At 40.4% G+C, this 10,942-nt stretch overlaps 1 protein-coding gene across 2 annotated transcripts in view; it reads right to left on the bottom strand.

The window, feature by feature from the left end:
- Positions 1-9,978, bottom strand: part of glra4a (glycine receptor, alpha 4a) — a 41,130-nt gene extending 31,152 nt beyond the window's left edge. For both annotated transcript variants that reach the window (XM_031862696.1, XM_031862697.1), the window contains exon 1: positions 9,641-9,978. In XM_031862696.1, the coding sequence (XP_031718556.1) occupies positions 9,641-9,708 (68 nt within the window). In that variant the 5' untranslated portion in view covers positions 9,709-9,978. The remainder of the gene's footprint in view (positions 1-9,640) is intronic.
- Between the last annotated feature and the right edge of the window lie 964 nt (positions 9,979-10,942).

The following is a 10,942-nucleotide window of genomic DNA, read 5'->3' on the forward strand; positions in this document are numbered from 1 at the left end:
GTGTGTGTGTGTGTGTGTGTGTGTGTGTGTGTGTGTGTGTGTGTGTGATTAATTACAAAGTAATTAATTCAGTATTTTCGATTATTACGAAGACTTCTGCATTGTATCCCAACATGGACCACTCATTTCATGCTCCTGGAGAGGAGAGACCCCCTTACTGCCATTGTGTTATCGTACGACACAGCTGTAATCCCCCTCAACAACCCTCTCGACCCCCTTTACCGCCAGACAAATTCTGCTTCACTGGTCATGTGTGACCTCGGCTGGAGTGAAATGGAGGAAGAGGGGCGATTTGTTTGTTTTGGCTTTTATTTTCACTGCAGCTGGGCCTATTTCCTGATATGAGTGACCTGGGTGCTACTGTGTGCCATCTCAAAGAGGATGACGGTGTGTGTAGGCTTTTTTTAATCAGTGAGATGTTAGAATATAGTCATACGAATGCTCCAATTATTGGTTGAAATGCAAAAAGTTATTTCAGGTCAATTTAGGACGAATTTTAGATTCCTTACAAATGAGCCGAAATTGTCAAAATTGAAGCCAATGGGTTTTGTTGAGGTTTAAATTTGACTTTAAGATCAGGATTAATATGTGCAGTATGCTCTACTCCTCTTAGCGTTAGCCTGCAATATTTGGCTGATAGATTACAGGCCACTGTAATTATACTGATGCAATGCAGCACGGTCTTTGTTAATGGTTCAGTAAATGGTTCCGTTTTGATTCAATTACAAATCAGAGCTTCAGTTTGACTCCACTGCCGACTGTTTCTTTTTGTCCAACGATATATAATGAGGACTGGTTTTTTGTAGGACAGACTTTTCCTTCACCCCGAAGGTGAAGTATAATCAGCACTGACTGTATGGTCCGACATAATGACATGATGGAGGGTTTCATAATGGCCCCCCACTTCATGTTTCTAATTGCAGAGAACACAATGACCTGCAGCAGTAAACCTCAGAGCCAAAGTGCTGCGCTAGTCAAAAAGTGGCCATTTTAATCGGAAGAAGAGTGGAAATGTCCACTTAATTACATTAACCTTACCACTGTATCACATATTTACTTGCCTAGATACATTGACTCACACACTGCCGTGGTTTGATCTGTGCCAGAGTGAACGATGTTTATGTACAACTGTGTTCTTTGTAACCACAGCGAAGGCACCTGAAGCCTGCACATCTACAGTGCTCCCACATCAGCTATCTGCCTGGTATTCCTCTTCATTGTCAGTAGTGCTAACAGTGCTAATATAAAAGCTGTGGTATGGGACACCATTATGTGTCCATGTTCATTCAGCTGAAAGCTTGTCAAATCCAAAGCCTATGCACACAACTTAATTTGTTGTATTTGAAGTATTAAAGCCATGTGAGGAGCAGAAGTTTAAACTGACATGTTTGAATGTTCAGAGTTATAGAGTTGTTTTGGTCACCACTCTTTGGTTTGTCACTTTGAGTAGCCCCTTTCACATTATACATAGTTAGTTAATCCATTATTAATATGAACATATTGATTAAAGTATCTGTAATTTGTATTCCTTATCCAAATTCTTCAGTTTATCTTGGTTTAAATATACTTTCAGTTTGCAGGCTAGAACAACTGATGGCCATGAGGTGCAAATTAAACTCAATGCTTTCTTTTACCTCTGGCATAACTTTTTCTCCTGCATATGTGTGAACGGAGTGATGTGTAGAAAGCACAAAACCCGTTTGATATATTTTTTTTTCTTTGTGGTTCCCTGTCTGACCAATGGAGAATGTTGCCTTTTAATGCTCTTCCAACTTAGCATTAGCGTGCTACATATCTGTGGGGATTAAAAGTTTACCCTGAGCTAATGCCCATCAGCTACACTTCATGATGCATTTATTATTCAGTGGCTTGCGGTATTGATTTCGGCTGGTAGCAGAGGCATGTCACAAACGCATGGTTTAGAGCGGGCAAGGAATAGGCTTTACATGTTGAAAAATAACATTTTTGTAAGGTGTATATGACTATGATTTTTAAACTCATGGTGTGACTCTTAATAAGAGAAAAGATGATTGGCATATTTAAGGGGATATACACCCTAAAACATCCAATCCGCCAGCATCCAAATAACTGTTTTAAGATGTCAAAAGAAGGTTGTTATGCACATTTTATACAACAGAAAAAGGGAAAGGTAATATGCCTTTTGATTGAAATGGGCAGCAAACGTCAGTCACATCTCTCAACCCAAGGTGTCAGCTTGACACTGAAGGCGCCATCAGTAGGCTGTCACCTCCACCGTTATATCAAAAACACACATCTAATGTCCACTGAAGCTATGAGCAGATCTGTAGCAGACATTGCTTTCTTGTCAGGGATTGAAGATTTGACTGTGGGGCCATGTGGTCCCCAACTCCCTATTTTTTTAATAAAAAGTTTCTCACGAAAAATAAAAAGCAGGGAGGTTAGTTAGTTTTGCTTAAAGCGAGTGTCTCAGTGAATTTTACTGTGGAAAATGAAACCAGTTGTAGAATAAACAAATCCAAATATTCCTCTGAGAACAAGCATAAATAATGACTTGTTTGAAGTCTTTTTTTTTTGATGCACTACAATTACGTTTCCGACATATCGTCAATGGAAGTTGAAGCTTACCAGCACAATAATTCAAACCCTTTAATTATCTTTTGAATAATCTTTGTATCCCTGGTCTTCATATTTCATTACTAAGTATACCACTACTCTTCATGGTGGCACTGGAAGTGGAGAGCAAACCGTCTCTTCGACTCTTGTCTCCAGCTTGGCTCTCATTTTTTTAGTCATTAACTCACGTAAACATCCCATCTGTCCTGCTTTCACGCTTCCTTTTCGTCAGCACTCCTTGCTGCTCTACTCTGTGTACCAGCCAAGTACGCGGGGATTTGTTTTTTTGGGAAGGATACGAGAGCCCTAAAAGTGTTTGTGACAGGTGACATCTCGGTAACATTCAGTTGATACTTTACTAAAAATAAGATTAATCACTGCATGTGATGTCAAAGCTGCTTTTTTTTTTTTTGCAAGCTTTTTTTTTCTGTCTCAGGGCTGTCCTTGACCAAAGACATTCTTAGTCGCCTAATAGTTGTCAACTAAACGACTCAGTTTCTCCAAAAAGAATCACACAAAGGCATCTCTTTAAATCGTGTGTTTACCAAAAAGATTCTTGGAAATGTCATTAATCATGAAAAAGCAACCTGACGTGTCGGCTCAAGAGAACTTAGTCGACAAAAACCACAATTACCGCCTACCAAATTAACAGGTGGAAATGGAGTTTTGTCACCCAAGTTTTTATGTGCAATTTATTTTTTGAAAGGGACCATCCACATTTTCAACTCCTTGTTGGTTGTGAAACATTTGAAATGAAGGCACACAATCATTACTTTCCTTTTCTCTCTAGTGTTTTCTAGCCTCCAGATATTACTTCGCTGTTGCAGATACTTCCATACCAGCTGGGACTACCATCAGAATTTAATTAAAAGCTACCACAGAAAGATTGTGTTCTCGTCCAAAAACTGAGCTTTTGAAGTTTGGAAAGAAGTAAACACAATTTAACCAGTCCAGAGTATTTCCTTTGAGCGTTATTTCTCTGCTGTTAACAGGTGTTACTTAGAAGCCTCAAAGGAAAACACAAGTCATTTGAAAGTGAGGTTTTAAAACCTTTCCAGAAATCCTGACCAGGGGCCTGTACCACAAAGCAGAATTTGGGGTTAGCGAGGTAACTTCAGGGTTAACTCTGGGTTTTCAGTTCCATGACGGAGGTTTACTTCTTAACAAGATAGAACGGCATGGTTACTTATGCTGAACACCTAACCTGCTCCGTGTAGCAGGTAATGTTCAAGATAAGAGATCAACTCGAATAAAAGCACCGTCTACTGACCAATCAAAGCTGGGTACGTGCATCGTTAATTAATGTTGTACAATTACAAAGAAGTTAAAGTTGTAATCAAGACTAAAAGTAACAGTTTAAACAAACGCATGCAAAAAAGACAGCTGGCAATGAATGTGACTGTGTGAATGCGTAAATAAACAGATTTATAATATCTCATCTAGAACACCATATGACTATAATGGGTGTATTCCGGTAAATTAATGTGTTGCAGATCTATTCCTATGGCTTGTGTGATAATATTTTAGCCTTATTTTAAGCTGCAACCCCGGCGGTGTAAAAACAAATCTGTATATATTCTCTCATCATATATTCATATCATGTATTCGCTTACGTGTGTCAGCTTCTTGAGTCGTGTCTTACAGTCACAGACTGGATGCAGCGTTACTTTGCTCAGGTTACTTTAAAGTGCGATGTGGGTGAATTATAAGTTATGGAAGGAAACCTGCTTAGAATCATGTTTTTATATTTATCTTTTATTTGCTCCCAAGTCCGTTTCACATCACTGGGGTTGCAGCTGAAAGATTAAGAATACATCAGAGCAACACATTAATTTAAAGGAATGCGCACATGTAACTATAATCAGATCTATTGTAGGTGTCAAAAAGCAATTTAACTTTTGCCTCTCAACCTTTTTCCTGAGGAAGCCCTTATTCACTTTAAGTTTAAGTTTGTGATGCACCATCTTGATACACTCGAGTTCAACAGCAGCTTTAGTTCTTGATAAACAACTTTGAGGCTCAGTCAGACCAAAAAGTGGCACCGCTAACTTCATCTTCCAGAAACTTGGTGAGACTACTCCAAGGGGCTAGTTGGTCAACTTTTTTTTGAGCACTTTATGCTCTAACTGTATAGTTTATTCCATTAAAGTGGATGGTGAAACACAGCTAATAAGAAGAAATAGCTTGCCCCAGTTTTGAATACTTCCGTTCAGCGTTCCTACAAAGGACAGCGCTTTGAAGTCAGTTTGCTATTGGTCGACGCCTTACCTTTGTGCATCAAAGCCAACAAAAGTTGAACACAACACATTTCTGTGTCACTTTGCCTCTGCAGGTGAATCCACTGATTTTAAGTGATTCATTTCATTTATTCAGTTGAATAAAAGATTGTATTGCCTCTCTACAAGCCACTCTACACTTAATAAATACTTGGAGCTCTTGTAATAAACAGTTGTTTGTGTACAATATAAGTATCAAGTACATCCAACATATGCACCTCGTATAATGAGCCTTTGAGAAATAATGTTTTGCATCTATCCCACTAAACCTGCAACCATTCACCCAGCAGTCCTTTAAATTGAAAGAAAAAAGTGAATTGTGTTCAAGGAGTGTTATCTTAAGGGACGTTATTTTGGCACAAAATGTTATCATCCATTTCTCTTCACACCAGTGCCAGTCACAGAACATTTTCCTCTCCCTGCACTTCACACTCTCTTGACTTGCAATTTTTTAAACTGAACAAAAATCCCAAACTGGGGCCAAAATGACAGGTATATTATGAAAGGTATGAATGGACCCTTAATGGGGCTCATCATTTTAAGTTGACAAACTTTCTTAGAAAAGAATGCATTTGAAGTTGTTCTGCTTCCTGCTATAATAGGACTCTGTTCCCCACGGTTTACAGTAAACTAGGATTTGAAAGAGAAAATAATGAGCTCTCAGCCATACACACAGATTTTATGATATTGGTGCAAACTGGAGAGTCTAGAAGGATTTGCTCTGTGATTCTGAAGTTTGACATTTAAAGATGATTGTTTTGCTGAACATTTTTCAGTTATTCAACAAAGCACAGAAACACTAGAAGTATCTCAGTGGCATATGCGTCATCTTAATTGGGCATCCATGGGGAAACAAGAGACAAAATGGGAGTTATTTAAGTGTTCAAAGTTTTAGGTTAGATTTTTCCTGCATGCTCTGTGACAGTACAAACAAAATCCACATTATTTTAAACCAAATATGAGAAACGGAACATGTCTCAACAATAAAGTGGAAAATAACTTCTAACATGACGAAAGCATTTTACTTATGCTCCTCTTCAGAGAAGTCAGTCATACAATTTGTTTATTTAGATAATAATGCCACTCACACACTTTCTGAGGATGTGATGACTGTAAGTAAAGCCATTATCTACTTGAATTAATTAGTTACAGTTAAGAGGAGAAAACAGTGGGCCTTGTCCCCAAAATCTGCCTCTCTTTCTCTCACACACAAACGCATACACAAGTCAAGTGGACACCCAAAAACCATGCTCATGAATGACCCAACTGCATCGAACGATAAGCCTTCCTCTCTGATATTTCCAGTTTGGAGTCTGACTCATCACCTCTCACTGACTGGAGGCAAGGACAGCAGGGATTCTCTGCCCTTCACTTCAACGCAATTCACTTCCCTCTGTTTGCCAATGAACAAACACAAATCAGACAACATGTTGATACATTTGCACAATTTGAGTGTCTGCCATTGTCATCGTCACATACTGGTGAAGTCGGCACGTGTGATCATTTCGGTGAACAAAAGCCTCTCGGTGTGTAGTTCTTAGGGCAGCAGTGTGTACCAGAAACAAAATCAAACTTGCACAAATCCAAACTGCTGTTTAAAACCCCGCTGTGAACGAATGCAAGTAGCCTGACTTGACTTCTGCTTGTTAATGACACTCCACACCAGATGGAGGAGGTTGCAAATCAGAGTTAACAATACGAAACATCAACTGTCTTTATAGTCCCCAACTGAGCACTAAGTTCTTCAACTGGTGCTGGGCGTAGCACTGTAAAGGTCTGGTGCGTAGGATTTCAGGGGATCTATTAGCAGAAAAGGAATATGACCTTTATTATTATGTTTTGGTTAGTGTCTAAATACCTGAAAATAACAATTGTTGTTTTCGTTAGCTTACAATGAACTCATCTTTTCATCATACATACATTACCTGAAGTGACACACTTGTAAAACTGCGGCAATGTGACCTGCAGAGTGCAAAACCGTGATAACGCAAGTCGCCGTCTGATTCCGTTGCTCCTAATGTAGTGTTATCGTTGTAACGATGGCCTCTGAGCGAGGCGAATGTTGCTACCACGGTTTTGCACTCTGCAGCTCTCGATACCACAGTCTTGGAAAGGAAGGAGTGAGCGGGGAGGTTTTCAGTTGGTTGCAGTCAAAACTGCCATATACTGAGCAAAAGTCGGCATTGGATGTTTTGTTAGATTTCTTATCTTGTTTTATTATTATTTGATAATGTATTTCAAAATGTTTAAATGAAAAATGTGTTAAAAAGGCCAAGTAAGCCTTTCTCACAGCCCACATTTGAACTTGTCAGAGTAGAAAAGCAGGTGTTACCGTTATTATCACATTGTGCCACCACCATTACCATGTTTTTGCCCCCTGCTGCCCTGGAGGGCAATTTCACCAAAAACTGAAAACATCTACGTATATTGGCTCCAACAGCGGGATGAGCATTTAACATTTCAGAACTTCGACTTCTTTTGTTGTTGTTTTTTCTTAAAAACATGGTTAGATCTCTAAATGTAAAGTATCAAAAAGTTAGTTATGAAATCGGCACCGATTTATACCCATTCCCAAACTAATTCATCATGGGAAACCAAGAGAATTGCAATGTAAACCAATGAAAGAAACCAGAAACATGCAGCCTAATAACAAATGAAAATGCAACCAATCAGGAGCAACATTTCAAGTAACGGCAGATATTGGATACCTGGAGAAAAGGTGTACAAAAAAAGAATGTCATCTAGTTCGACAAACAAGCATATGCTTCCTGCAACAATGAAGGCCAATGCAACACATCACTTTGGCCGTAAAACGACCACTTTCTCTCTCTTCTCTCTCTCTTTAATTTTGTATTATGTCTCCCTTGAAAAATCCCTCAACAAAACCTGCTGAGGAAACCCACATGCTACTAAAATGGATGGCCGATTAGGTTCAGGAAACCAGATTCTGGGTTTCCTTTTAAACCAACATTCAAGACAAACAGACCAGAAGTGTAGCAACAGCACAAGACACAACGGTCTCTTTTTCTCTCTCACTCACTCACACACTCACACACACACACACACACATCTCCAAACCCTCAGACACCACCCTCTCAGAATATGATATGAACTTAATTTACTACACCCTTTCATTTCCTTTTGTCTATCCAGTCCAAAACCCATCATATAATCCAGCTTGTTCACTATTCTCCATGACAATCTTTTTTTCAAATCTCTTACTATGCTTCCTGTCTGTGACACCCACTGCCCCCCCTCTCAATGCTCAATCTCATCTCCTCTTTCCTTTCTGAACCATTTCTCTTTAACTCGCGGCCCCGTCCTCCACTTTACTAATCTCCACGCAGCCTCCAGCTAAATGAATCATCAATTCCTTGGTCACATTTCTCTCCATCCCAGTTTGCTCCATTCCCGTTGTCACCCTCTATCTCTCCACCCCACCATCAGATTTCGGCCTGTCTTTTACACCTGCCCTCCTCTTCATCCCCGATCCCTTCCTTTCCTGTGTTGCTCCCTCCCTACGTGGCGAGCAGACAGACTAGTAGGAGAGCATGTAATTTCTGAGAGGAGGTGCTGTCAGTTGACTGCTCTCCAGGCTAAGAGCTGCTGTCCTCGCCCCTGGGTTCATGGAGTCACGGCTCTGTTCCGCTCCAGGATTATGCAGATCTTAATTCCCTTTCGTTCCCACCTGAGGTTGGCAGGGCATGAAATAAGGAACGTGTTCACTGCAAATAAAAGTTTTTGCCACCAAGGATAGAGAGGGGGAGGGAGGAAGGAAGGATGGAATGAGGAAGGAAGAGAGAGAGAGGAGGGAGCTTGGTTGCTGGTGGATGATGTGAGTGAGCAAATGAGGGAGGAGAGAGAGAGAGAGAGAGAGACAGACAGAGACGGGAGGTGTGTGTGGTAGGACAACTAAGAGAACAAAGAAGGGAAAGACGGGAGAGAGGGACCTGTTTTTGTTTTGTTTGTCCCCTGGCGCACTGAACACACACTGACTGGAGCTTGCCCCCTTTTCTTCCAATAATTAAAAGGCTCCTCAATGCACATGTGCCAAACACTTTTCTTGTTGTTTCTGAAAAGATCAGCCATGCAAATTCTTCTTCTTCTTACATTGGAGGGTTAACGTTATCCTTTAACCTCAAAAAGCCATTAATCGGTCCTGCAATACGAGCGGGAATTCCACAGGTAGTTTGCGACCAGGACAGATTTTCTCGAAGCACGAAGACAACAAGGTTTGATATCTGATGCCGTATGTTCATGAAAAAGTGTTTGCATGTAGACTTATTTCTACATTTGCATGCCCTGTAATGATAAAACGGGATGGTATTGTGATTTTTAAAAAATAATAATTTTGAGTTGGTGACGAGAGATTCCAGTTTTCCCTACGCGTAAAATGCTTGGTTATTTTATGAAATCATGCCCACCTCCGCTCGCATCTCGCATATAGCCTACCGCTTTATAACAGGGGTTTTCACATTTAATTACATTTTATTAAATGGCAGCAACACCTAATATATTGATCGTTAGTTGAAGGGAGCTTAATCCCGTTTCGTCTCAACAACAAAAAACAAACAAACAAACAACGGATAGGCTAATTATCTCGAGAGCTGCATACAAATCAATTCAAAAGTCTCTGAAATGACAGATGATGTGAACAGCAAGTAAATGCGTCGCCTCTGATGGTTGAAAAGTTGATGTCAAGCAGAAAATAAGAGAGGGGAAAAAAAACTCGCACAAACATGAGAATAATAAATGTTCGTGCGCCTCACCTGATAAAGCCTCCTTGGAAAAAGCAGAAAGACAAGACATACAGAATCCGAATGACCTGTGGGAGCATCCTCTGCTTTAAAATCTCTCCTCAGTCCCGTTGAATAACTTGCAGGAAATTAATTTCGAAAATCAGCAAATCCACTGAGCAGCTTGTGAGACTCGGCTGAAAGAGGAAAACATCGTCTCTCTCTCTGTGATCCGAGCAGCTCGTCTTTGGGGAAACTTCTCCCCCTCCCACCAAGTCCAGAGGGCTGCACACATCCACACAGCAGGCTCTCTGCTTCAGGCGGCTGGACGGCACTGGTCAGTCAGTGTGTTGAAGGGGAGTGTCGGATTGCGTGTGCGTTTTGTGACTGTGGTTTCGCCAGCTTTTTTTCTTCGTGTATTTTCCCTCCTTGCTCTAAAAAAATAAAAAAAGGGTGTGACGATATAAAGGAACGGTAGCTTTTGTTTTGGTGAACTGCCTCATGTGTAATTCATCTTAATTGGGATGGAGGGAGTTGTGAAACGCATCCAAATACACATTTCAGTTAGACAGGAGGAGGAGGAGGAGGAGGAGGAGCAGGAGGAGGTCGGGAAGATGAAGTGCGTTTGTGTGCAGGAGTGCAGCCTAGAGAGGATTCTGATAAGATGAAAATGGTTCTGGGAAGTTTTCGACTTTTTTAATTCATTGTCAGTATATCTCTAAATCGAAATTTATTTTTAGTTTTGGAGGGTTATTGAGTCTTTTCCTTTCATACAGTAAGTTTGGCTTTTTGTCTACTAGAGGACAGTGTTTCAAAATAGTTTGCAATGGAATTTAAAGCTGCACTTATCAATATTTCAAATAAAACCTGTGTCAAATAACAAGGTGTTGCGTAAGAGCAGTCACCTGTACTGTGGTGCCATCACCCAACGTTGCTTTGTTTTAACGTTGTTTCGGTTTTTCACCTACAGTACATACTCCATTTTTATTACCCTGTTTTCATCCGCAGCAGGCAACTCTTTTTAACTAAAAAACTCTGATAAATCCATGGTGCACAACCTGCCCAGCCCCAAACGGCAGACAGACAAAGTTGGCGCCTATAGCTGCTGGACAAAGTGCAGCATTTAGCAGCCGAAGAGCCAAAAGGAGAGCTTGAGGCATGAGTGTTTGTAGGTTTACATTCATCAGGTGGACAGAAACATGAGCTTGAATGGATGGTTGATGAATGAATGGTTAATGTTTCAGTTAATGTTTCAGAAAGTCACACGCCTATCAACCATGGCATTACTTTTTGCACTGAATTAAGGGATATTTTGAATTGGAGAAAAGTTGTGGG

Source organism: Anarrhichthys ocellatus, unplaced genomic scaffold, assembly GCF_004355925.1.
Source record: "Anarrhichthys ocellatus isolate YVR2014 unplaced genomic scaffold, GSC_Weel_1.0 scaffold27, whole genome shotgun sequence".
In the NCBI taxonomy this organism is placed as follows: Eukaryota; Metazoa; Chordata; class Actinopteri; order Perciformes; family Anarhichadidae; genus Anarrhichthys; species Anarrhichthys ocellatus.